General features: G+C 59.5%; 1 protein-coding gene across 10 annotated transcripts; it reads left to right on the top strand.

The window, feature by feature from the left end:
• Nucleotides 1–2,749: 2,749 nt before the first annotated feature.
• Nucleotides 2,750–26,865, top strand: STAT6 (signal transducer and activator of transcription 6). Of its 10 annotated transcripts, XM_043506535.1 has the most exons (23): nt 2,770–3,003; nt 10,921–11,025; nt 13,157–13,295; nt 13,615–13,753; nt 15,325–15,408; nt 16,016–16,154; nt 17,305–17,366; nt 17,997–18,145; nt 18,548–18,679; nt 19,160–19,348; nt 19,471–19,558; nt 20,096–20,218; nt 20,614–20,706; nt 21,181–21,387; nt 21,478–21,572; nt 21,901–22,037; nt 22,231–22,377; nt 22,933–23,002; nt 23,351–23,485; nt 23,927–24,025; nt 24,765–24,857; nt 25,607–25,771; nt 25,862–26,864. In XM_043506535.1, the coding sequence occupies exons 3-23, from the start codon at nt 13,180–13,182 to the stop codon at nt 25,983–25,985; spliced, it is 2,586 nt and encodes an 861-aa protein (XP_043362470.1). In that variant the 5' UTR covers nt 2,770–3,003; nt 10,921–11,025; nt 13,157–13,179; the 3' UTR covers nt 25,986–26,864. The 10 variants fall into 10 exon arrangements, with proteins under 10 accessions (XP_038234860.1, XP_043362471.1, XP_038234862.1 ...); XM_038378932.2 differs by lacking the exon at nt 10,921–11,025 and having other exon boundaries at nt 2,750–3,003; XM_043506531.1 differs by lacking the exon at nt 10,921–11,025 and having other exon boundaries at nt 2,770–3,133.
• The last annotated feature ends 1 nt before the right edge of the window (nt 26,866 follows it).

Raw genomic sequence — 26,866 nt, 5'->3', positions numbered from 1 at the left:
TTCACTCCATGCCTGGGCTAGTCACAGGAACTATCCTCCTGCCGCCCCCTTCCACCTGACCCCTCGCAGTCCTTGACAGAAGACCCAGCCTTTGCTTCTCAGCTGCATTTGATAATCTAACAAGGCTGGCCCACCACGGGCTCTCCCAGAACAGACCAGGTTTGAGCTGATTTTGTTTGCATGGGAGCTGGCCCCGATTGAACTCAGACCGATTTGACAAGTGATTGTGGTGAGGCTGGTGCCGTGTATAATGTAGACAAGGGATTCACGAGCGCCAGGAGGGACGCGTGCTGCGCCCCAGCCTTGAGGTGTTGGGTAAGTTCGGGTCTGTGCTTGTGTGGGTGAATATGCACCCTGTTTGTGTGTATGTGTGTGTGTACACCCCTGGGGCTGTGTCTGTGTGTATGTACATGTATGGCTGAGTGGGTGTGCATGGGTGGATACATGTGTATGGCTACATGTGAGCATGGATATATGTATTCCTATATGTGTATGTACATGTATGGCTACACGTTTACTTGGGTGCATACATATGTCTGCATGTATGTACATGGATGGCTATTTGGGGGCATGGGGGCATGTATGTATCTGTGTGCATGTTCGTGTGTACATGGGTGTGTGCAGGTCTGTATGCATGTACACGTGTGGGTCTATGGGTCTTTGTGCACATGCATGTGACAGGTCACAAGACATACCCAGAAGTGGGAGGGCTCTCTGGTCATTTAAGCCTTGATGCTGCGGCTCCAACCTCCCCGGAGCCCAGCACCCTCCCCTGAGTGCTTCCCCCTCGTTCCAGTCCAGTTGGTTGGTCGGTTTCCCATTTGCGGTGCGAGCAGTGGCTGGCACCCAACCAGCCTGGGCATTGCGCATCAGCAAACACAGGTCAGGCTGCCAATGCCGGCGCGCCAATGGCCCGACGAGTTAACCCCCTAACCGCCCGCCCAGATGGATCCGGCCTGCCTGGCCATGGGCAGACCTGGGGGTGAACTGTGGGGTTCAGCTGAGCGATCATTCCAGCCATCAGGGCACATTCCTGGGGCTCTCAAGCCTATCCAGTGGGAGCAAGACCTGGTGGTTGTGTGAGCCAAGTGCTGCCGGGGGACAGAACCGGGCAGGCGGTTGGGGAGGGAGCAGATTGGTTTGATGCAGTGGTTTGATTTCTCAAAGAAGCACAGGGAGAGATGGGTGAGTGTCCCTCCCTCCCCCTCTGCCCCCGCCGGCAGAGAGTACTGCCCCTGGCTGTTGGATTGGACCCGACCCAAGAGATCAGATCAAATTGCAGCTGCAAGCCAGCATTCCTGTGGGCTGCGCCCCTTGGCACCCTGCCACCTCCTTGGCTATTGCTAGAAAATGAACTAAACTTTACTCAGGGTGCTCCCTTTTCTGAGCTGGAGTGTGTGTGTCTGGAAAGCAGGGCGGGAGGGGCATTGCAGGGCATCCCCAGAGCTGTCATGTGAGGCAGGAGACCAGGGCTGTGGGTCAGGAGTGAGGGTCACCGGCAGGGATGGGGGGAGCTGAGGGCTGCAGTAGCAGGGGCTGCGGGTTCGGAGTGAGGGTCACCGGCAGGGCTGGGTGGAGGGAGCCCAGGGCTAGGCTAACAGGGGCCGCAGGTTGGGACTCAGGGGCACCGGCAGGGATGGGAGGAGCTGAGGGCTGCGGTAGCAGGGGGCTGCGGGTTGGGAGTGAGGGTCACCAGCAGGGCTGAGGGGGAGCTGAGGGCTGCGGGTGGGGAGTGAGGGGCACGGGCAGGGCAGGGCTGAGTGTGGGGAGCCCAGGACTGGGCTGACAGGGGCTGCGGGTGGGGCGTGAGGGGCACGGGCAGGGCTGGGCTGGCAGGGGCTGCGGGTGGGGCATGAGGGGCACGGGCAGGGCTGGGTGTGGGGAGCCCAGGGCTGGGCTGGCAGGGGCTGCGGGTGGGGCGTGAGGGGCACGGGCAGGGCTGGGCTGGCAGGGGCTGCGGGTGGGGCGTGAGGGGCACGGGCAGGGCTGGGCTGGCAGGGGCTGTGGGTGGGGAGTGAGGGGCACAGGCAGGGCTGGGCTGGCAGGGGCTGCGGGTGGGGCGTGAGGGGCACGGGCAGGGCTGGGTGTGGGGAGCCCAGGGCTGGGCTGGCAGGGGCTGCGGGTGGGGCGTGAGGGGCACGGGCAGGGCTGGGCTGGCAGGGGCTGCGGGTGGGGCGTGAGGGGCACGGGCAGGGCTGGGCTGGCAGGGGCTGCGGGTGGGGCGTGAGGGGCACGGGCAGGGCTGGGCTGGCAGGGGCTGCGGGTGGGGCGTGAGGGGCACGGGCAGGGCTGGGCTGGCAGGGGCTGCGGGTGGGGCGTGAGGGGCACGGGCAGGGCTGGGTGTGGGGAGCCCAGGGCTGGGCTGGCAGGGGCTGCGGGTGGGGCGTGAGGGGCACGGGCAGGGCTGGGCTGGCAGGGGCTGCGGGTGGGGCGTGAGGGGCACGGGCAGGGCTGGGTGTGGGGAGCCCAGGGCTGGGCCGGCAGGGGCTGTGGGTCAGGGCCGAGATGCGCTGTCAGACCTGGAAGGCCGAGGTCACTGTCCGGCTCATGCCAGGCCTGCCTCCAGCCGTCCTGGCTTGTCCCCGAGCTGCCGAGGGGGCCCAGTGGGGGCAGCGTGTGTGGGGAAAGGCCCGGAGGGGCAGGGGTGGGCTGTGGGCAGGACTCCGGCCGAACCCAGGAGCTGCAAGTGGGGCAGAGTATGATCCGCCCCCCCCCACACTTCGCAGGCCTCCTCCCCCTTCCTTCCTTTCGTTACTTTCAGTTACAGTCTGGAGCCTCTGATGTCAGCCTGCGGGAGCCTCTCCCCACGTCAATCGCCACCTGGCTCCCCGACAAACCCTGCGAAGCCGGAAACACAACGGCAAACACAAACCAAGGAGCGGGCCAGGGGGGCGGAGAAGCCCTGGCCCCGACGCCCCGAGCCGCCAGCTCCCTCCCCCTCCGGGGCAGGATGGATTAAACAGACGCGTCCCCCGGGAAGCGACGTACGAGGCTCGGCACAAGGTAATGGGGAGGCTGGACGAACGCCACCCCCCCCGTAACGGGGCCGGGGCCGGGGCCCAGGGATGGGAGCTCGGGGGGATCTCGACAGGCCGGGACCCGCTGGCCTCTCCAGCCGGGGGCGAGTGTGAGGGCGAGGACGGGGGATCCGATCTCCGGGACCATGCGTCCGAGGAGCAGGCTCGAGGCCTGCACGGGGGCACGAGGGTCACGCTCTCTGGCTGCCTGGTCAGGTCGCTGCTCCGCCAGGGGCAACGGCTGCGTTTAAAATCTGCAGTCCGCTGAGGAAGCTCGCTGCTTCCCCCGGGCTCCGTGCCAAGCTGGGGCCCCGCAGAAGGACAGACAGCAAGGGAGGGGTCACCCAACCCCTGGAGTTGCTGTTTTATTTACAGACATTACCCAGTCGAGCAGGCGATGAGGTTGGGCTGGACTTCACCCCAGCCTGGGCTAGGGCAGTGCTCCTGAGGTTAGAGAGAGTGGGGTCTAGTGGTTGGAACAGGAGGCTGGGAGCCAGGACGCCTGGGTTCTATCCCCTGCCAGGGGAGGCTACTGGGTTAGAGTGGCGGGGCTGGGAGCCAGGACTCCTGGGTTCTAATCCCCACTCTGGGGTGGGGTCTAGTGGGCTAAGACAGGGTACGGTGGGGTAGGGTGGGGTGAGGCAGGGAGCCAGGACTCCTGGGTCCTATCCCCAGCTCGGGGGTAGGGGTGGGGCTGGGGAGGAGGCTAAACCACCCAGGAGCTCCGCTGAGCACGTCCCAGCTGGAAGCATCTCCCTGGAGCTCTCAGCCCCTTGGGTGTTTCTTGTGATCATGTAGGTGCAACTGGGTAAGGTCCCCGCTGGGCTTCACCCACGGCTGTGGTGGAGTCCCGAGAGTTTCCCCTGCAGGAGGGAGTGGGGCGGTGTGTGTCTAGCCCTTTAAGGGAAGTCATTATCCAGCTCTGACCCTGGAAACAAGGGATTCTGGGACTTGGAGTCCAGGGGGACCATGGATGTTGTAGGCTGGCCAGCAGTGCATGCTGGGAAAGGGAGCAGGGCTATAAAAGAGCTCCCTTTTTACCACTCAGGGAAAGCCCAGAGATGGGAGCAGTGTGAGCACTGCTTAATGCTGAGGATGGAGTGGAGGTTAAAGATAATCTAGGCATGGCCCAATATCTAAACAAATACTTTGCCTCAGTCTTTAATAAGGCTAAAGAGGATCTTGGGGATAATGGTAGCATGACAAATGGGAATGAGGATATAGAGGTAGATATTACCATATCAGAGGTAGAAGCGAAACTGAAACAGCTTAATGGGACTAAATCGGGGGGCCCAGATAATCTTCATCCAAGAATATTAAAGGAATTGGCACCTGAAATTGCAAGCCCATTAGCAAGAATTTTTAATGAATCTGTAAACTCAGGAGTAGTACCGAATGATTGGAGAATTGCTAATATAGTTCCTATTTTTAAGAAAGGAAAAAAAAGTGATCCGGGTAACTACAGGCCAGTTAGTTTGACATCTGTAGTATGCAAGGTCCTGGAAAAAATTTTGAAGGAGAAATTAGTTAAGGACATTGAAGTCAATGGTAAATGGGACAAAATACAACATGGTTTTACAAAAGGTAGATTGTGCCAAACCAACCTAATCTCCTTTTTTGAAAAGGTAACAGATTTTTTAGATAAAGGAAATGCAATGGATCTAATTTACCTAGATTTCAGTAAGGCATTTGATACCGTGCCACATGGGGAATTATTAGTTAAATTGGAGAAGATGGGGATCAATATGAACATCAAAAGGTGGATAAGGAATTGGGGAGGGGGAATAAGGGGAGACTGCAACGGGTCCTACTGAAAGGCGAACTGTCAGGTTGGAGGGAGGTTACCAGTGGAGTTCCTCAGGGATCGGTTTTGGGACCAATCTTATTTAATCTTTTTATTACTGACCTTGGCACAAAAAGTGGGAGTGTGCTAATAAAGTTTGCAGATGATACAAAGCTGGGAGGTATTGCCAATTCAGAGAAGGATCGGGATATTATACAGGAGGATCTGGATGACCTTGTAAACTGGAGTAATAGTAATAGTAATAGGATGAAATTTAATAGTGAGAAGTGTAAGGTTATGCATTTAGGGATTAATAACAAGAATTTTAGTTATAAATTGGGGACGCATCAATTAGAAGTAACGAAAGAGGAGAAGGACCTTGGAGTATTGGTTGCTCATAGGATGACTATGAGCTGCCAATGTGATATGGCTGTGAAAAAAGCTAATGCGGTTTTGGGATGCATCAGGAGAGGCATTTCCAGTAGGGATAAGGAGGTTTTAGTACCGTTATACAAGGCACTGGTGAGACCTCACCTAGAATACTGTGTGCAGTTCTGGTCTCCCATGTTTAAAAAGGATGAATTCAAGCTGGAGCAGGTACAGAGAAGGGCTACTAGGACGATCCGAGGAATGGAAAACTTGTCTTATGAAAGGAGACTTAAGGAGCTTGGCTTGTTTAGCCTAACTAAAAGAAGGTTGAGGGGAGATATGATTGCTCTCTATAAATATATCAGAGGGATAAATACAGGAGAGGGAGAGGAATTATTTCAGCTCAGCACCAACGTGGACACAAGAACAAATGGGTATAAACTGGCCACCAGGAAGTTTAGACTTGAAATCAGACGAAGGTTTCTAACCATCAGAGGAGTGAAGTTTTGGAATAGCCTTCCAAGGGAAGCAGTGGGGGCAAAAGATCTATCTGGTTTTAAGATTCTACTCGATAAGTTTATGGAGGAGATGGTATGATGGGATAATGGGATTTTGGTAAGTAATTGATCTTTAAATATTCAGGGTAAATAGGCCTAATCCCCTGAGATGGGATATTAGATGGATGGGATCTGAGTTACCCAGGAAAGAATTTTCCGTAGTATCTGGCTGGTGAATCTTGCCCATATGCTCAGGGTTTAGCTGATCGCCATATTTGGGGTCGGGAAGGAATTTTCCTCCAGGGCAGATTGGAAGAGGCCCTGGAGGTTTTTCACCTTCCTCTGTAGCATGGGGCACGGGTCACTTGAGGGAGGATTCTCTGCTCCTTGAAGTCTTTAAACCAGGATTTGAGGACTTCAATAGCTTAGACATAGGTGAGGTTTTTCATAGGAGTGGGTGGGTGAGATTCTGTGGCCTGCACTGTGCAGGAGGTCGGACTAGATGATCAGAATGGTCCCTTCTGACCTTAGTATCTATGAATCAGGGGAGCAAGGTCTGCTGGGAGGAACGGTCCTGTCCCCAGCTCGTGGGGCTGTCCAGCTCCTGCTATTCTTTGGTGTGGTGTGATGAAGATCTGTGATGTAGGCACACTCCTCTGCGAGGGGGCTAGATGTTATCCCCCCCCGTCTGCCCCCCAAGCTCTCTGTGCCTGGTGCTTTGCAGGTCTGAGACCCCTAACCAGGAAAAAAACAGCGCTGGGTTCTCCCGTGCTGCCTGCAGCTTTCTAGAGGAATCGCAGGAGGGTGCTGGGGGCAGAACTGCTGTGGCATGGGGACAAGCCCGGGCCCAGAGTGCGGCGTCTATAGGGAGAAACCAGGCCTCTCTCACTCAGGAGGAAGCAAACAGGAAATTGGCAATGGGTGCTGCCACCCTCCAGTTGTTTGTTGTGGCTTTTAAAAAAAAAAAGAGGATGGCCGGAGAGGGGTAGAAAGCAGGGAGGGGAAAAAAGGCTTTGGATCCCGTAAAGTCTGGCCAAAGTTGAGTTCATCTCTGCTCTAGGCTCCTCTGCGTATTTACCCCTCTTCTTCTCCATCCCTCTCTGTGGGCCTAAGTGTCCCTTCCTGAAAGATTTCAGAGTAGCAGCCATGTTAGTCTGTATTCGCAAAAAGAAACGGAGTACTTGTGGCACCTTAGAGACTAACAAATTTATTAGAGCATAAGCTTTCGTGATGAAGTGAGCTGTAGCTCACAAAAGCTTATGCTCTAATGCATTTGTTAGTCTCTAAGGTGCCACAAGTACTCCTTTTCTTCCTGAAAGAGACAGTGTTCTCCCCCCACCGTTGGCAGGTGCCCTGCAGGAGTGGGTGGGGCCGGTGAACTGTATGGCACTTTTCCATGGCCCCATTATATTACATTATCCTTGCACGCCCTCCCTGAGCGACAGGGCAGTGCCCCATCCTTCCTGCTCCATCACGAGCCTGGGGGAGCTTCGGACTGGGCAAGGCGAAGCTGAAGGAAGCTAGGTTGAAATTCTCTGTGCGACTGGCTCTGAACCTGGCGGTGTGGATGCAGCTGGGCAGGGCGCCTGGGGAAAGGCAAATGGGATGGTTTTGGTGGGGCAAAGAGGGAGCCAAGTGGGGGTCGCGTCGCCGTCCAAGGGGCCAGATCAGATCAGCTGGAGCAGAATCTGGCAGGGGTGGGTAAGTCGTGGGTCACCCTAGGCCTGGCCTGGCAGCGCCGGAGGAGGGGAGCGGGCGGTGAGAGGCTCCTGCCGTCCCTGCACAGAGCTCCACCCCTCTTGCACCCTTTTGCGGCGGCTGAGCGGCGTGGGAGGGAAACCCTGCTTTTCCTGGCACGCGGAGGGCGGCAGCTGCCACGGGAATCCCGCTAGCCATGGCGTTTCGGGGTCAAGCAGCTGTGCCCCAGGTGATGAAGGGGAACGGCTGACAGGAGAGGAGCCTGGCAATGTGAATTTCCTCATGGCTCTTCCGCCTGCGAGTCATGAAATCTCCCACACGAGGGTGGAAGCACACACGGCAGGGACAGAGGCTGTGGCATCCTCCCGGGCAGGTGGGGGGGGGGCAAAATGGGGACCAACTTCCCTGGCAGTACCACAAAACCCACCCTGTTCTCATGCGTTCCCCACACAAACACAGGCAACCATGGCTCCTAGTGAAATGCACGTGGGTTGTAAAATTCAAGGAGGAGGATCCTTGGGGGGCTTCTGTTATCCTCTCAGGTATCCCAGTTCCACCCTGTACCCTGGGCTTCAGCTCCCCTGGCACCGTGCCAGCCTTCTGGCTCACTGCCTCTCCTGATCCCTCCTCTCCAGCCCCTGCTCCTTGGGGCTGCTCCTTCCTCACCCCTGGGTGGGGAGTTCATAGCTCTTATCTAGACGGTCTGATGTGTGCTGGGGATGTTCCCATTATTCATCTAAGGAGGGTAATGTCAGATATTAGAAATCCTGCCAGATGTGATGAAATCATGTGGCAGTGAGTTCCTCAGGCTTGCCGGGCCATGTTCAAAACCACAGCCAGTGCACTGTCTGGTGCTGAGAGTACCGATCTCTCAGAAAGTCACCAGTGATTCTACTATTAGAAACTGCCCTGACCTGTTGCGGGCTAAAGGCAAGCGCTGGACTCTGCCAAGCATCAGGCCCGAGTGGGGTCACCTGGGGAAGCCCCGGTCTCTCTCTCTGAATCATCAGGGCTTTCACTGCCATATGAACTGGTGTCTGTGGCTCTTTCGCTGCAATCTGTGGCTTCCCGTCTGCTTCACACCATGCAAGAGTGGGGATCTGCCAGCCTGTGAGAGAGGTGTTGGCTTGGCAACTTTCTCACGGCTCTGATCACCCTGAAATCTGAGCCTCGGGGGGCCTGAATCGTCCCTCTCCCCACAGCACAGAGTGGGAAACTGAGGCTCGGAGAAGAGGAGTGATGGGAGTGAGTGGAGCCAGGACTAGATCTCAGGTCTCCTGGGCTTTACCCACCAGGAATTTCTTCCTCCGCGAGCGGCTCCCCTGAAATCTCTGCTGGCTTCTCCCCTCCAAGAAAAAAAAACAAGAAAGCTCTGCATGCTGGGTGCGTACTGTTCCGGGATCCAAACGGGGTGGGGAGCCTGTGCACGGAGCTGGCCCCTGGCTCGCCCCACCGCCCCCGAGCGGCGAGCTGCCTCGCTGTGCCAGGAACTGTGGGCGTGCGGGGGACTCAGAGTCGTGTGCTGTTCCAGAGAGCGTTGTGGGAGGGGAATGGCCCAGCTGGGTGCCCCCTGTCCCTGCAGCACAGGTGCCTTCCTGCCCAAAGACTGATTGGTGGGGGCGGGTGAAGGGGGTCCGTGGAACTGGAAGGGGGGGCGGGGGGTTTGTGCCTCGTGTTGTCAGGAAATGACAGAGTGTCTCATGAGTAACTGCTGGCAGCTGTATTGCAGTCTCCAGGGCTGAGACGCAGCCTCGGCTTCCCAATGCACTGTGACTAGGTAGAAAGCCCACGGAGGCCTCTATCCTTTCCAAATGGGCTGTGCCCCCCCTCCACTTTTCCCTGGGGGATCAGGGAATGCCCCCCCCTGCTGAGGGGGAGATTAAAATGGCCTCTTCAGCAGCTGCCAGTCACCAGAAAGGGAAGCGAAACTGATTGCCCCGCGGAGCAACCCGTGGGGGAGATTCCTGCCCTGGCTGTTCCTCTGATGCGCCCCCGAAACATAAGGCAATTGCTGCCAGCTGCGCAAGTCGCCGGTCCATCGAAACGTGTAATGACCGGTTGAGTCAGCAACAGTCCGAAGGGAACATAATGAGCGGCAGGTCTGGAGCAGCAGCCTCTGAGCGGCCGCATGCCCCCAACGCTGCGGGCGAACGGCCCCGGTGGGTGCAGGAAGCAGGAGCCAGGGAGCCAGCAGGAAGGTGGCGCGTGTCAGCCGCTGCAGATGCAAACTGCTTCATGGGTGGCTGATCTCCAAAATCAACAGGAGCTAGTCCCAGCGCTCTGCAGAGAGACGGGTGCGGCTGGCCAAATTTCAGCTGGTGCAGGACTGGAACCGCAGATCCCCAGCCTGAGCTAAAGAAGTGCTCCCCCTGCCTGCAGCTAGTAGTAGGTCTCTTATCTGCTATTTGGTCCCGGACACTAGAGTGCAGTGCTGCTCAGGCTCGCCAGCATGGCAGGGGACAGGGGGCTTAAAGAACTGAGTGGCAGCCTCATGGGGTTGGGGCAATGCCAGGCAGGGTGCGTGATTTTATTCCGGGTTGAATGAGGGACCACGGTGATGGGCACGCAAAGGTCCAATGTCCCTCCCACTGGTAACTGCATGTTTGATTTGGCTTGTGATGCATCCCCTCCTTCCTCCTGCCTACGGGGGCAGGTTAACACCCGCCCAGCTGTGTTTGATCTGCAAATGTTCCTGAGCATCCCTGAGACACACAAACCCCAAGGAGTTGTTTTCCTGGGAGCCCTCCTTAGAGGGTTTGGGGAAGGGGCCATGGTTTGGACTCGATTGACACTGAATGCTGGCCGTTCTGTACAGGAACAGAGATCGCAGTGGAGAATGGTGGTTACCACATGAGGAGTGGAGTAATAACTTCTCAACAGGGACAGTCATCGGGAGACAGAATTCACATGCCACTGAATTGAGGCTCTCTGGGTCCTAGGTACAACACACTTGGAGGGGACACTGTAGTCCTGCCCCTGCACCATAGCCCCACCTTTCATTGATGTGGCTGTGGCTTTTAGAGTCAAGCTAAGCATGTTGGAGCTATTGTTTCAGGCTCTCTGCAAACTCAGGTAGGGATGGGTTCCACTTGGGTCCTGTTCTCTAGCTTTTCTTTGCCCACATGAGAGTCAAAAACAGAATGCTGAAGTTCTGATCCCCCCCTGGAACTCTGGGGTCTAGACTATGATGTAACCTGACCCTATGCATGCACATGTAAACTTTAAATGGAGGGGGACTGGCTCTTTCTTGGGGGACCAGACGGCAAGATATCCCTCTTTTTTCCCCTTTTTGTTCTATTTAGGTTCTTACGTCCTGCGCATCCCTATGGTATCTGGGCACTATGCACTCTGATTCTCACTCAGAGGCCCCTCAGCGCCACTCCAGACAGGCAGGGCCATCTGAGAATTCGCCAATGCTGGAAGTTTCCTTAGTATGGCGCTGACATAAGGGCTCTGTGTCATGTCCTGCTCTCGGGCTCCCAGTCACCGCCAGTGCACAGGTCGGAGCTGGCATGGCTGGCGCAGATTGGGCTACAGCTTATTCTCTGCCCCCCAGGGCCCACGTGATGGGAGCTATCCTCCACTGCCAGGCCCACGGCGCAGCGTCTGTGTTGAACCGAGCTCTGCAAAGCGGGAGGAGATCGTTGGGGCGAACCTGAGGGTATTTACCAGCTCCGTTCCTGTAGGCTAAGCCTGTGCAGCATTGGCAGATTGAAATGAGCAGACTATGTTGCATTCGGGCCAATATCCCTTGGTCAAAAATTAACCCGTTCCAGGAATCCCCTGTCCCAGCTCACGCTGGGGCAGCGGCATTGCCAGCTTTACGCTGAGGGGAGTGGGTGAGGGCTGAGCCCTGCTGATTTCAGCGAGCCCCGGAGGAGACAGGTGAGATTTAAGGGCTTTGCTTCTTCCTTGAGTAGCTTCTCTGCAAATGGATTCTCCCCACCCCTCCACCCCCAGCCGAAGGCATGCAAAGTGGGTGGCAAATGCTAGCAGATCAGAAGCCTTTTCCATCTGCTCGGCAGGAGTGTAGGCGACAGTGCCAGCAGAAGGGGAGAAAAAGGCCCTGGGTTTTTGCCAGCATCCCCTGTCAGACGCACAAAGCCACTTCCCCAAAGCAGGCAAGCTTGGCCGGTTTTGTTTGTTTCTCCAAGATGCTGCTTATGTTGTAATCCTGGTCTGGTTTCCTGGCCTTGCCCGCAGCCTCTTCAAGGCCTTTGCAAACTCCACCTCTTCTCATACTCTGCCTCTATTATTTTTTGGTAACAGCCACTAGTCCAGGCCTGTGGTTGCCATCTCCGGAGGCCCCTGGCTGCTCACTCTCCTATGCAGCCCAAACCCAGAGCCACTCCTTGGCTTGGATCCCAGAGGCAGCAAAATCCTGCCAGGGTTTCCGCTCACTGTCTCCCCTCCGAGCAGCGATGTGCAAAAGATCCGTCTTGAGGGGAAGAAATAACGGCCAGATCAGGAGCTGGTGCAAACCAGAGCGGCTCTATGGAAACCAAGCGGTGGTGAAGCTGATCGACACTAACTGAGGATCTGGCCTGAAATGTGTCTGGTTTTCTTTGCAAACGGGATGTCCTGTTGCAGGGCCCCAGTGGGATTTCCCTGCTGGGAACCGACAGCAGAACTTGCCCCGGTTCGGGACCCTGGGAGGAATAAGGGGACACAAGGAATGCAAGACTGGAGTGGATCCTTGATCTGTCTGTCTCCACCAAAGGCCAGAACCTGAGGCTTCAGGGGAGGTGAAGAAACCTCTGCAGGAAGCAGATATAGAATAACCTGTCTCTGGGGGAAGTTTCTTCCTGACCTCCAGAAGTTAGAGGGTGGCATTTGTCCTGGAGCATGAGGATTTATAGCCTGGCCACAACTCTTCCCATTACAGCTCCTGTTCTATAAAGGGTCATGCGTTCTCGGGTTCCAAGAAATCTCATGTCAATGAATACCACCAGCTCATTAAGTGTTGCCAGGATGGTGTGCAGCGCGGAAAGGGAGGGGCACTCCCCAGGGGCTGGATGTTCCCACGCTGGGGGAGATAAGGGAGAACTGGTGCAAGGGATGTGGGTGGGCGGGGATAACAGGCTTTGGAAATGATTTTCTGGCCCTTGAGCCGATAGGGTGGTCCCAGTGACAGCTAAGCAGGGCTAGATGGGACAGATGTGCTGCCAGCCCCACATGCCCCAACTCCCTCTGACCTAGACTTTAAAATCAACAACCTGTCTTAGGTACTTCTCTGCCCCCGCCCCCCCCCATTACTGTAGTATCTGAGCACCAACCTTTGAGGTATTTATCTCACAACCTTCCCCTGTGAGGCAGTACTATTCTTCCTGTTGTAGAAATGGGGAAACCGAGGCACATGACTTCCCCAAGGTCATGCGGGGCAGAGCAGGGAATTGAACCGGGGTCTAGCAGTATGACGACCGGGTCACTCGTTCTTTCTTTCTCTATAATTTGTCACTGGCCCCGGCACATAATAACAATGCTGAGCTCTTCTCTTTGAAGAGGAGGTCAGTTGCATTGTCCCCCAATTCACAGATAGGGGAAACTGGGGCACAGAGCGGGGAAGTGACTTGCCCTAGGCCACTCCAGAGGCCAGCAGCAGAGCCGGAAATAGAGCCTGGGTTTCCTGAGGCCTAGTTCAGGGTACTTTCTCTCCACTTGGCCACGCTGCTCTTTCCAGGGGTCCCTGAGGGAGATGCCAGGGACTCGGGTTGTTTGCAGGGAAGGCTTGAGGGGTTAACCGTGGATAGTTGGAGGCCTGGCTCACGCTGCCTTCTCCTATCTATTTTTAGCCCCGTAGGCGACCAGCTCCAAGATGTCCCTGTGGAGCCTCGTCTCGCACATGCCTCCGGAGCACTTCACTGGCCTCTTCGGGGAGTTCCCACGTGACCTGCGGAGCCTGCTGGCTGACTGGCTGGAAAACCAGCCATGGTGAGTGGGGAACGCCCATCCCGCGCCCCTCGCTCCCTACGACAAACGCCCCACTGCCCAGCCTCTCCTGGGCCTCCTGTCTTGTCTGCACAAGCTCAGGGCAGGAGGAATCCAAGTGGTTCCTTCCTCCTGGAGGAGCGGAGCAGTGTCTCCCGCTCAGAAAATCCCAAGCTGGGCCCCCGAAGTCGTGAGACAGCCCAGTCGAGGTTCGGTTCGGTTCGGTTCGGTTCTCCCAGTTGGGCTGGTCCGGGGAGACCGGGACATCTGCACTCATTCATCTCTCCCTCCCTTTCTCTCTTGCTCTTTCCTCCACTGCCAGGGAGTTCATCACCGGCACCGACTCCTTCTGCACCAGTGCGGCCGGCGCGCTGCTCTCCGCCATGGTGGAAAAGGTCCGTGGCCTTACCAGTGGCAACGAGCAGCAGTGTCAGGTCCTCCAGCACATCAGTAACCTGGAGGTATGGCCCAGAGGCTGTGTGAGTGGGGGGTTAGGGTTAGGGTTATTTTGGTTTATAACCCCCCCCCCCCCAGCCAACCCCCTCCCTCCATTGGCTTTGGTCCCAGACACCGTTTAACATTCACACTCAACAGCGCCTCCCACGGCAGCATCAAGTATTACAGCCAATATTACACCCCTCAGCCCCCAATGATGTTTTTGGGGCAAAGCAAATATTTTTTTAGAAAATTTGCATTTTGGGTGACACTCTTGGTTATGGATTTGTTTTTTTTTAATGACAGCCAATTTTTTGATAAAAATTTGTGGGATTTTTTTGTTTAGTTTTTATTTAAAATGTTGCGGGGGGGGAGGGGTTGGCTCTCAAAAACCAACATGTGTTTTGTTTTTTTTTACTGAAAACTTGGAAGGTTTTTGGTTGATCAAATGACATCTTTTTTTTCCTCCTAGGAAATTAAAAAAACAAAAAAAAAGAATCTTTGAAATTTCCCCACCAAAAAAATCATTAAGTTCTATTAAATACAAAGAGGCGATTAAATCTTGGATCAAACTATCCTTTTCCCTGGAACAAATTTAAGCCCTGACTGGGCCATGAGCAGTGCATGGACACAGGGCTTTCCTTAAAGAATTGGGGCTTTTCTGAAAATATATTTTGAAATATTAGCCCTATCTACGTTACGTGCCTGGAGTACTTCAGTGCTAATAGCAGAGTCTTCAGTAGCTTAAAATCACAGCTGCTGTGTGGCCAATCTTGGAACTTTGACAACAGACTCTTCGGTTTTGATTTTTAGCTGCTTTGGAATATTCAGAGCTGGTCAAAAAACCAGCTGGAGCACAATCAGGAACTTTTAACTGAAATGCTTTTTGGTCAGAAAACGTCAATTCCTTAGAACGGACACTGCCCACGAGAAAGGGGATTGTTTCACCAAAGCTCCTGCTTTGAAAAAACTGCCAAAAAGACACGTGTTTTTTTAATTTTTTTCCCCTGCGATTCGAAACAAGTTTTTTGCTTTTGCCATTTTATTTATTTTATACGAACAAAATCCAAACAAAACATTTTCAAGCTGTTGAAATGAAACTTTTTCAACGGAGCTACTCCAGGGTTGGTTTGGTGTTTTGTTTTGTTTTTTTCTGGATTATTGGTTTGCAAAAATGTTCAAGATTTTGAATTTTTGTCCTGTTTTGGGGTGGAGGAAAAATTCTGAAACCTCAAACTCCTGGGGGATGGGAAAACCATTTCTCACCCAACCCTGTAACCAACCTCACTTGGGCCGACAGCCGAATTTGAACCTACAGAGGTCAAACCCTGAGCCTCTGTTGTTTGAAGCATGGGTATCCATTGTGGCCTTATGAGCCTCTCTGTGGATGAACTACTGGGGGAGACAAAGACCTGTGGGTGCCTAGCTGCGGTTATACCCGCAGCTACGGAATTTTCCACTCGTGCCTACGAGCAGGTGCTGTTTTGCACCAATTCGCAAAAGTGTGACTGAGGATGCAGGGTGCCGGAGTCAGGGGGAACGTGGGAATTCTCCCTCTATTAATGCTAACCATGTCCGCCCCGCCCTCCCATTCCAGAATACGTATCGCAGAGACCTGCTGAGGCTGGTGGCAGTCGTGAAAGGAATTCTGGAGGGCGAGAGAGCAGCCTTGCTCAAACAGGTCAGTGACTCACACCTGCGCGTGCACACACCCGTGCTAAGCGAATGCACCTTGTCCTTCCTCCCAGCCTGTACTGTAACTTTCCCCGGCCCCTCTGTAGCTGGGAGGCTGGTGGTGTCTGTCGGCCTGTATGTTGGCTGGGGAGGATCTGGGCCCTAGATGGAGGGCACATCAGTGCCGGTCAGCCCTGTTGGCCTGTTATCAGTTGGCCGGTCTAGGGGTCTGTGCAAGGTGATTTCCCAGGGGACTGTGGCGGCACGGCTAGGTAGATGCTGCTTGGATTACATAGGGCCTTGTGGTCTCCTTGCTGGTCCCACGTGGGTCTTGCAGCCATAGGACAGCCAGCAGTGGCTCGGGCCATGTGGTTTGTGGGATGATTGCTCACCTCTGGGGAAATGAGCCCCTCTAGCTGCCCCGTGTCCTCCTGCCAGGTGCTGCTGTCCCAGGGAAGTGCCTGGCGCCAAAGCATCAGAACTTAAAAAGCCGCAGGATCCTGGTGGGGGACCCGGATTCCTGCAGGGATGGGGAGGTTGTCCCGCCACAGGGGGGCCTGTGGGGGGGTCGTTCGGCTCATGTTTCACCCCCACCCCCTTTGCCGTTCCCCTAGGATCGCCACCTGCCGCTCAGCTTCCACCGCAGGCAGGAGGAACTGAAGTTTGGGCTGGACCTGCAGAGGCTCCAGCACCGAGTCGGGGAGATCAAGGCGCTCCAGGAACGGTGGAATCAGATGGGAGATGGGACCAGAGGTGGGAGAGGGTGAGGGGCTGGAGGAGTGATGGGGAGGAGTTAGGAGGGGCTGGAGGTGTGAAGAGGGGGCGGAGTCGGGAGGGGCTGGAAGGGGATTGGAGAGAGAGGGGGTGAGAGGGGCTGGAGGTGTGAAGGGATGGGGTTAAAGAGGCGCTGGAAGGGGATTGGACGACAGAGGGTGGGCGGGGCTGGAGGTGTGAAGGGATGGGGTTCAAGAGATGCTGGAAGGGGATTGGATGATAAAGGGAGGGTGGGGCTGGAGGTATGCAGATGGGGTGGAGCTGGGGGGCGGTGCACCGGGGCGGGTCTCCCCAGCTCTGATCTTGACCCCGGTTCCCTGACACAAACCCCAGTGACCAGGCTAATTATGCAATTGCCATGGCAACGGCTGGACAGGCCCCACGAGACCCATCTGGGCCTGGGCTGGGTTTGTTCCCTGCACCGCTCGCCCTGCCTGGTTCGAAATGTGCCCCTGGCCCAGCTCGGCCTCCATGCTAGGGGGACGGAGGCTCCCTCCCAGCCTGGGCGTGGGGCCCTTCAGCTCCATTTTCTCTCGGTCTCCCTTCAATCCCGCTCCACCCCATGGCCCGCCCCCAGACATGTCCCCTCCTCCCCCCTCAGAGCTGGGAGCCAGCTTCTCTCCTGTCCCTTTGCCCAAAGACAGCGATCGCGGGGCTTCGACCACGGCCTGGACCCTCTGCAGGGCCGAGCCCTCGCTCTGCGGTCCTGACATGCAGGGCACTGAAAATCACGGCCCCGTGTGGGGAACGTGGCTGCAGGATCGTTTATCCACCCCCACATCAGCACCCGCTGCCCCCCCCCAGCCATCTCTCCCCTCCGGGTGCTCAGTATCTTCTCGGCATCCTGCTCGTCTCCCGTTTCCAGGGTTCACGCCCCAACTCCTTCTCCAGCTAGAGAATTGCATGACGCTGGGGATTGCGGGCCTGGGCTGGGGACTGAACCCAGGAACTGCCCTGAGCGGACAGCATGATCCGCTCCAGCTAGAGCTGTGACCGACTCCTCTCCCTCTGGATTGGGCACCCGAAAGCCCCGCTGAGTGGGGGGTGGGAGGTTCCGGAAGCAGCCCCCTGGCAGTTTGTTTTCTGGGCTCGGATATTAACCAGGGCTTTACCACTCCTCCTCCCACAGCCTGCCGGCAGACAAATCTGCAGGAGTCCCAGCTGAAGACAGATGGGAAACTCCAGGGGAACGTGAGTAATGGAGGCTGGGGCGGGGGAGGCTGGAAATGGGGTGGGGGGGGCTGAAGCTGGGGAAGCCAGACCGACCGGTGAGCGCAGATCTGGTCGCTTGTAGGGATGGAGGATGCAAAGCAAGTGGATTTCCCAAGGGAGGCGCAAAGTGTTAGGGTCGGGGGGGGGGGAGGTGGGGGGAGGTTACATGTGATCAGTTGCAGCCTTGGGAAGCTGTCAGCAAAGAGCAGCTGGTCTCCTGCTGCGGTGATGCAAAGGAGCCCGGAAGCTGCATTACACAGTCAGCTGGTGTGTGAGTGGATGCGGGGCAGGGGGGTGGGGACACCGCAGCCAGCCATATCCTCGCTAGTGCGGCCCCTCCGCTGAGGCCTGGTGGGGAGGGCAGAGATGGGGGCCAGCCAGGGCACCATGCCCTCCTTCTCCCCAGGATGCGCGTGTGGGGCAGGAAGCCAAGGTGGCTTCGTGTCAGCTGCTCCGTCCCTCACCCATTTCATCCCGCCGGGCTCAGCTGCCGTGGGGGGCAGGCCCACACGTTGCTCCAAGGCAGGGGGTGCCAGGTACCACACCGGGCCCCATCCGCCCGGCTCATCGCCTCCCCCAAAGCAAGCCGCCCATCTTGTCTTGCCCAAGGATCTGCCTGCTCTCGTCCTGGAGGCCATGAAGGAGCTGGAAGGTGCCAAGCTACAGGTGCTGAAGAGGCTCCACATCTGGAAGCGGCAGCAGCAGCTGGCGGGGAATGGGGCTGTCTTCGAGGAGAACCTGGCTCCGCTCCAGAAGAGGTGAGCCCCAGGGGATGGGGGGGGCGGAGCCTCCCAGCCTGGGGTGTGGCAGAGGGGTTTCTCCCCACTTCTTGGGGGCTCCAGAGGGGGCACAGATCCCCTCCTTCCCCCAGTTGCAGTTGATCGGCAGGGATCCGAGCCCCAATCCCTCCTGCCTGGGGATGGGAAGGGCTCCTGGCCGGACTGGTCTCCGGCTGTGGTGGGGGGGGGTCAAGCTGAGATGCAGAGAGATCAGCTGCCGCCTTTCTCCTAGAGCCCCTGGTCTGTTGGGCACTAGGTGGCGCTCCTGAGACAGGGTGGGATCCGTCGGCACAGACCGGGTTCCGGCCCCAACTCGGGGACAGTAGCTGGGCCGTCCTCGTCGGCTCAGACATGTCCCCTGCCCGGCTGCTTTTTCGGCAGGTGCGAGAATCTGGTGGACATTTATTTCCAGCTGCAGCAGCAGGTGGTGGCAGTCGGCGGGGAGCTGGGCTCCGACCTGCTCTCCCAGCTCCTGGAGCGGCTCAACAAGGTGCTGAGTGCCCTGGTTGAAAGGTACCGTGGGGCGGGGGGGCTGGACTTGATGACTTCCCCTGCTATAACCACTAGACCCTACTCCTCTCCCAGAGCCAGGGATAGAACCCAGGAGTCCTGGCTCCCGGCCCCCTGCTCTAACCACGGGACCCCAGTCCTCTCCCAGAGCCAGGGATAGAACCCAGGCGTCCTGGGTCCCAGCTCCCTGCGCTGACCATCAGTCTTGTTGCCTCCCCTGCCAGAAGGGCGAACGTGGCCCCAGCCCCATGCTCTAATCTGGCTCAGGTGGGGCGGGGGGCTCGGAGCAGAACAGGGTAGGTTTGGGAGGTTGGGACTGTTTAGACCTGGGCAGGGTTAACATCTCAGCCTTGTGGGGACTCTGCTCTGGGGCCGGGACACTGGGAGCTTCGGTCCATCAGCTCCTGCGTCCGCACCGGTGTCAGTGGCTACTTCTGGCCAAGCCATGGGCAGCCCTTGACCCCCTCCCTGCCCCCACCCCAGCTCCTTCCTCGTGGAGAAGCAGCCACCACAGGTGCTTAAGACCCAGACCAAGTTCCAGGCCAGTGTACGTTTCCTGCTGGGCCCCCGGCTGCTCCAGCCCTCGGCGAAGCCCTTCATGGTCAAAGCTGACATGGTGACGGAGAAGCAGGCCCGGGAGCTGGCACTCGGTGGCTATGGCACCCCGCTCAGGTGAGCCGATCCTGCCGGGGGTGGTGGAGGGGAAAAACTCCTCCCCCCCGCACTGTACGACCTGCCCCACCCCCCGGGGGCCGTTAACCCCTCGCTGATCACCCTCCCTCTCCCTGCTCCAGTGAAAGCACGGGGGAGATCGTGCACAATACGGTTGCCCTGGAGATCAGCTCCACCAGCGCCACGTCCTGCGCCACCTTCAAGAACATGGTGAGTCTGGTGGAGGTGCCCCCCTGCCCCTCCCCAATGGTGACAAGCCGGTGCTTGGACCCAAGAGTCAACCAGGGCAGTTTGGGGGAAGGGAGAAGTAGCAAGGGGCTGCGGGTCAGGAGTGAGGGGCACCGGCAGAGCTGGGGGGAAGCCGAGGGCTGGGCTGGCAGGGGGCTGGGCTAGCGGGGGAATGTGGGTCAGGAGTGAGGGGCACCGGCAGAGCTGGGTTGGGGGGAGCCCAGGGCTGGGCTAGCAGGGGGCTGCGGGTCAGGAGTAAGGGGCACTGGCAGAGCTGGGATGGGGGGAGCCCAGGGCTGGGCTGGCGGGGGCTGCAAGTCAGGAGTGAGGGGCACTGGCAGAGCTGGGTTGGGGGGAGCCCAGGGTTGGGCTAGCAGGGGGCTGTGGGTCAGGAGTGAGGGGCACCGGCCGAGCTGGGTGTTGGGAGCTCTGGTAACGCCAAGGGAAGGTGCTTGCGCCCCTTGAGAGGGGGACCCTGTCGCTGCAGGCCCTGGGGTGACTCTCTCTCTGTCCCGGCAGCTGCTGAAGAAGATCAAGCGCTGCGAACGCAAGGGCTCCGAGTCGGTAACGGAGGAGAAATGCGCCGTGCTCTTCAGCACCGATATCACCTTGGGTCCCGGCAACCTGGCCTTCCACCTGCAGGTACAGGGCTGGTGTGCCGGGGGAGGGTGGCTCCTGGCGCCCTGTCCTGCCCCTGGACCCTGGCGGCGGGGATGGGGGAGGGAGCAGAGCTGGGGGGTCCCCACCAGGACGCCTGGATCCATTTGCATTGGGGGCCGGGAGTCGGGTCTGTTCCTCCAAGGCTGCTGGACACAGTCCCACCCTGGGGCTCTCGCTCCCAGTCAGCGTTGCCCAGTCTCATCACTGGGGGGGCGCCACTGAGCCCTACGGACCCCACCTGGGACCTGTGCCTACCCCGGTGCCAGTTTGTGCTCCTGTTGGGCCATCGCCCAGCCCGATGCCATGGCGGGGGTGGGTACGGGGGTCCCATCCCCCGCCCCCAGTGACGGGCCAGCGCTCCGTGCTCCCCACTCCAGGCCCTGTCTCTGCCAATTGTGGTCATTGTGCACGGGAACCAAGACAACAACGCCAAGGCTACTGTGCTGTGGGACAACGCCTTCTCCGAGCTCGTGAGTGCGGGGAGCTGGGGGGTGGGGGGCGGGGGGGGCTGCTTCAGCTGACTGTCGCCACAGCTGGGAGATGGGATGCTAGTGGGGGCTGGGAGATAGGACTCCTGGGTTCTTTACCCAGAGCTGGGAAGGTAGTGGGCTCTGGTCGTTAGAGCAGAGGGGACAAGGAGTCAGGACTCTTGGGTTCTGTCCCTAGCTTTGGGAGGGGAGTCGCGTCTAGTGGTTAAAGCTGGCGGGCTGGGAACCAGAATTTCTGGGTTCACTCGCTGATCTTGGCTGGGCTGCTCCGCAGTAATGAATGAACAAGGAGGAGAGTTTAACTCCGAACTCACTGGCTGCCAAGCGCTCGCAGGGTCTGGGCCGGTCGGTGCCCAGACATGGCCATCCCGAGAGCACAGAACCCCAGCTGCCCAACTCCCAGTGTGGCGGGGGGCCGGGGCTGGTGCCTGACCCTCCCTCTGTGCCCGGGGGCAGGAGCGGGTCCCATTTGTGGTGGCCGAGCGGGTACCCTGGGAGAAGATGTGCGAGACCCTCAACCTGCGGTTCATGGCGGAGGTGCAGACCAGCAAGGGACTGCTGCCGGAGCATTACTTCTTCCTGGCCCAGAAAATCTTCAACAACAGCAGTGCCAGCCCCGAGGACTTCCACAACCGCAGCGTCTCCTGGGCCCAATTCAACAAGGTGAGGGGCGGGGGGTGGCCAGGGCAGTCGGGGGGGGCAGGCTCTGCCCTCAGGGACCCAGCCTCACCCCCTCTCTCCGGCTGCTCACAGGAGATCCTGCCTGGCCGGGGATTCACCTTCTGGCAGTGGTTTGACGGGGTCCTCGACCTCACCAAGAGGTGCCTCAAAAGCTATTGGTCGGACAGGTGGGTGCCTCGGGGTCGCCCCGGTAAAGACTGAATGGGAGGGGGCGTAGGGGTTCACCTCAAGAGTGGCAGACCCAAGGTAGAACCCAGGCGTCCTGACTCCCAGCCTCTCCCCCCCACCACGCGTTAACCAAGAGACCCCACTCTTCTCCCTGAGCGAGGAACAGAACCCAGGCATCCTGACTCCCAGCCCCTCCCGTTTCCCTTGCCCAGTGAAATGGGAGGGGAGGGAGGCCAGAGAGAGGGGGTGGAGTTCAGCCATGGTTACAGCTTGCTCTCTGGTCTGTCCATCCATCCATGTCGTCTCCCCCCCAACTACCCCCCCCAGGCTCATCATCGGCTTCATCAGCAAGCAGTACGTCAGCAAGCTGCTGGGCCCGGAGCCCGACGGGACCTTTCTGCTGCGCTTCAGCGACTCGGAGATTGGCGGCATCACCATCGCCCACGTCATCCGTGGCCAGGATGGTAGGAGGGAGGTGCCCCCTGCCCTGCCCTGCCCCCCCCCCCCCCGGCTCGGTGCTCACTGGAGGTGGGGAGGGGGGGCGTGAAGGGAGCAGGAGGGCTGAGCCCTGGGACAGGGGTAAGGGGCGGTGCTGCCCCCAGAGCACTGAGGTCCCCCCGCCCACTCTGAGCCGCCGTGCTGTGCCCCCCACCCCAGGCTCCAGCCAGGTGGAGAACATCCAGCCCTTCTCCGCCAAGGACCTCCACATCCGCTCCCTGGGCGACCGTATCCGAGACCTGGGCCAGCTCCGGAACCTGTATCCCAACCAGCCCAAGGACCAGGCGTTCGGGAGCCACTACAACAGTGAGTGTCCAGGGGCCTCCCCGGTGCCCTGGGACACCCCCCGTGCACCTCCAGGGCCTTTCTCCAGACTCCTGGCCCCCCCTGCTGCCGTGGGGTCACCCCCTGCAACTGCAGCTGGGCCTATGGGATGGGTGACTGCAAAGCCATATCCACCCCCGTCCCTTGTAGGACACGGTGGCAGGGGTGGTTCCTCGAAAGGAGCAAGATCAAATCCAGGCCTGGGCAACATGCCCCGGAGAGGGTGATGGGGGCATTGCCACAGCGGATTGGCCCCAGGCCCCGTTGGCTTGGCGTCCCGCAGGCAGGATCAATGCAGCTGCGCGCCACCCCCCCCCCACCCCTGGGCCAGGCCAAGCCAGGCCAGGCCCTGGAACATAAAGCCTACAAGTTATTGGGTGGGCCGAGGAGGCCACCTGGCCCTGCCCCCACCTGGCCCTCCCCATCCTCGGAGTGGCACAGTTGAAGTCGCAGAGTGTCCCCCCCTACCACACCCCCCCTCCTCCCACTTCCCTGGGTTTGGCTCCTGGGGATTTCACCTGCTGTTTCCTCCTGTAGAGGAGCAGATGGGGAAGGACGGCAGAGGCTATGTCTCCACTGCCATCAAGATGACAGTGGAAAGTGAAAGGTAGGTTGGGGAGGGGTGTGGGGCGGGGGGTTGAGGGCAGCCCTGCCCCAGGCTGTGTGCCGCAGCTGTTCCCGGGGGCCCAGGGCCAGCCGCTGGTGGGAGACGCTCCGGGGAGGGTGGAGAGGAGCCAGTGGCTGGGGTGTGGGGGGGGCCTTGGGGGAGAGGGCAGGAAGAGGTGGAGCGAGGGTGGGGCCTTGGGGGAAGGGGCAGAGTGGGGGCAGAGCCAGGGTGGAGCACGTACCAAAGTCTATGCCTGTGCCCCCGACGCCCTGACAGCCCCCCTCGATGCCCGTCTCTCTGCCCCCGCATCGTGCTGCTCCCATGAACAGTGGTGATGTGTCTCCACAGGGATCAGAAGCTGCCCCCCCAGGAGTCTCCCCAAGCTGTCCCACCCCCTGCCCCTACGAACGTATACAGCTTGCCGGGGCAACCGCCCGAGCAGCCCATGGACCACCTGCACCAGGTGCTGGCGCCCGACATGTGGTAAGACCCCAGCGCCCACCCTGCTGCTTTCAATAAGTGCCTGGTCGCTATGTCAGCCCCAGGAGCAGGGGCCAGCAGGTCGGGCTGCCGTTCCGTGCCCACAGGTTGGATGAAGCCAGCCAAGCTTGAGCCAAGCAGGGACCCAAGCCAGGTGTTAACCCCAGATGGCCACAGGCGAGAGACCGGCGCCCTGCAGCATCCAGCCCCGGAGGCCATGGTTCAACCTGTGCCCCCCGCTGCTGTGTCGCTTCCTGGGGCAATTAGAGCAGCCCCAGGGCTGCTCTAACTTAGGCTCTTTGACCCAGGCATGTGGAGAACAACCATAATGCTGTGTGCTCCAGCCATGCCCCCTATGCTGGGGGGTTGTTGCTGGAGCAGCCTGGGGAGGCCCTGAGACTCTGACCCAGTGCTAAGGCCGGGTGCATCTGTGTTTGCTGCCAGCTCTTCTGCGTTCCCTGCCCAGATGGTCCTGCCCCAGTTCCACACCCCGGAGGAGGTCAGCATGAGCATGGGCATCCCCAGTGCCTCCCCTTTCCACAGGTAGGTGCCGTGCCGCCCGCACCAGGCTCTGGGGTGCAGTGGGCTGCTCCGCACGCTGCGGACAGGGCTGCTCAGGGGAGAGGGGGGCCGGGGCCGATTCGGGCTGCATGGGGCATGGGTGGCAGATGCTGGCGGGACCAGGCAAGGCCGGCATGGCTCTGTGTCTTCCTGTAGGGACAACAGAGTCCGTGTGCAATGTACGAGAGAAACCAGGGCCAATGCACCTGCTCCAGCAGCTTCTCCAGGCCAGCCTGTTGCTCCTCCATCCACTCAAGCCTCTTAGAGGGGGAAAAACCCCAAATCCTAGTTCCCTGCCCTGCCCCCAGCCAGCCAGACCCATCCCTGGGGCCGGATCGAAGGCCCCATGCCCCATTCCCCACCCCCAAGCCAGCCAGTCCCCCACTCTGGTGCTGGATGGGAGCCAGTGCCCCTGTTGGGGAAAGGCCCCAGGCCATATTTCCCCCTGCCCTGAGCCAGCCAATCCCTGCCCTGGGGCCAGATGGGATCTGATGCCCCCTCGAGGGGAAAGGCCCCGTGCCCCGTTCCCCACCCCGAGACAGCCAGTACAGCTTGCAGCGAGGGAGGGCTTGATTCCCTCGGGCAGGTTTTCATTCTAGGACCCTTCAGGGGCATTTGCTGAGGGGGAAGTGGTGTCGCTCGGTCCCTGGAGAGCAAGGGGTTAATCTTGCCTTACCTGCCTCCTGCACCCCTTTACACCCTGTTTTTGTCCTTGCCGCAGCCCCCCGACGCTCCTCCCAGCGCCCGTGAGCACCCCAGCCACCGCACTGCCCCTCGGCCCCAACGTCGCCTTCAGCTGCCAGCCTCTGTCGCCGTAAGACAACCGGCCCCTGCCTCTGCCAGCCCCCTGCTGGGAGAGCCCCCTAGACCAGCCCTACCCCAGAGTCCCCCTGCCCTGGGGCCAGCTGGGAGCTGGCGCCTCCTACAGGCAAAAAGCCCCATGTCCCTTTCCCCACCCTGGGGCCAGCTGGGAGCTGGCACCCCCTAGAGGGGAAAGGCCCGTTTCCCATTCCCCCCGCCCCCCCTAAGCCATCCAGTCCCTGCCCTGGGGCCAGATCAGAGCCAGCACCCCCTACAGGAGAAAGGCTCCATGTCCCCTTCCTCACCCTGGGGCCAGCTGGGAGCTGGCACCCCCTAGAGGGGAAAGGCCCATGTCCCATTCCCCCCGCCCCCCCCAAGCCATCCAGTCCCTGCCCTGGGGCCAGATCAGAGCCAGCAACCCCTACAGGTGAAAGGCCCCATGTCCCCTTCCCCACCCTGGGGCCAGCTGGGAGCTGGCACCCCCTAGAGGGGAAAGGCCCATGTCCCATTCCCCCCGCCCCCCCCAAGCCATCCAGTCCCTGCCCTGGGGCCAGATCAGAGCCAGCACCCCCTACAGGTGAAAGGCCCCATGTCCCCTTCCCCACCCTGGGGCCAGCTGGGAGCTGGCACCCCCTAGAGGGGAAAGGCCCGTGTCCCATTCTCCGCCTCCCCAGCCCCGAGCCTGCAAGTCTGGGGCTAGGGTGGAAACTGGGGCCCACATCTCCCCCGGCTCCCTCTCACCGGCTGCTCCGTGCCCCGTAGGGATTTGCTGCCCTACGGGTACTTGCCAGGGGACCTCATCCTGGACGACCTGTCTCCCAACCCCATGGACGAGGAGATGCCGGAAATCGCCCCCTTCTCGCCCACTCGCCACGTCTCACCCTTCAGGCCCCTCCTGCCGGCCCCTCCCCAGCTGCTGGCGACGAGGTAAGTGCCCCCGGAGGCGCGGGGAGGGTGGGACAGGGGGCTGGGCCGTGGCTGCCTTCCCAACGCGCCTCCTGTTCTCTTCCTGGCCAGTTTGGGCAACAACGTGGACTTGCCCTCGGAGGACGAGATCACCCAGCTCTTGTACGAGGCCCAGATGGAGGAGGGGCTCCAGCCCCCCAGCTACGGCGACCCCATGGCCAACCCCAGCTGGTGACCTCGCTGCAGGGGTGCCCCCTGATGGACACTTTGGAGAACGGCGCCCATCCAGGAGAGATGTGCCGAGGGGCTGGGATGGTCTCAGCTGGGACCCTTTGCTAGGTGTGGGGGAGCAGTGTGGCACTTGAGAGCCATCAGTATCCCCCCCCATCACTGCCTTGTGTTAGCCATGTACAAACGCTGCACCATGGAATGCACTGAATCCCCCGCAACCCCGTCCTGGGGCTGGCAACCACAGCAGCAGGGGCAGCCTGTCTTTGCCCCCCCCCAGCTGGGCAGCTGTGGGGTGGGGAGGGACCACACATTGGAGGAGGGGCTCTGGGAGGCCTGGATTTCAGCTGGGGGGGGCATTCCCCCCACGGAGGGGGAGGAGCCTGTTCTCCGGGGGGCAGGGGGTGAGGTCTGGCTGGCTGTGTGCCCCCCCTCATCTCTGCAGCCTGTGGAAGGCCATGGGCATGACAGCTGGGGCTAGGCAGGGGGGAGCAGCCAGACCCCCTTCCCCCAGTGAGGTCTGACTCCCTCTGGGCCTGGGCAGCGCCCTTAGGGATCAACACCCCCCCCGCTTGCCTCTTGCTTTGGACCCCACATGAGGGGCCCCCTGTGGCTAGTCACCTGTGGTCAGAGAGGATCCCGGTGGTGCAATTGGCCCAGGCAGAGCGGGGAGAGACACGCAGCAAATGCCCCCTACCCTCTTCTCTAGAGCTGGGGGGGTAGAGCCAAGGCCCTGCTCGAGGAGCAGAGTGGGCAGGGGAAAGGCCCAAGAGGGGCCAAGGGGTAGCGGGCTCAGTCCCCCTGCCTGCAGATGGATGCTACTAAATGCTATATAAAGAGATTCTGCCTCTGTTTCCCCACCACCACCCACAGAGAGGCTGCTGCCTC

This window comes from Dermochelys coriacea, chromosome 20, assembly GCF_009764565.3.
Source record: "Dermochelys coriacea isolate rDerCor1 chromosome 20, rDerCor1.pri.v4, whole genome shotgun sequence".
Taxonomy (NCBI): Eukaryota; Metazoa; Chordata; order Testudines; family Dermochelyidae; genus Dermochelys; species Dermochelys coriacea.
The sequence above is the reverse complement of the archived record's forward strand: the minus strand, read 5'-3'. Positions and strand labels throughout refer to the sequence as shown.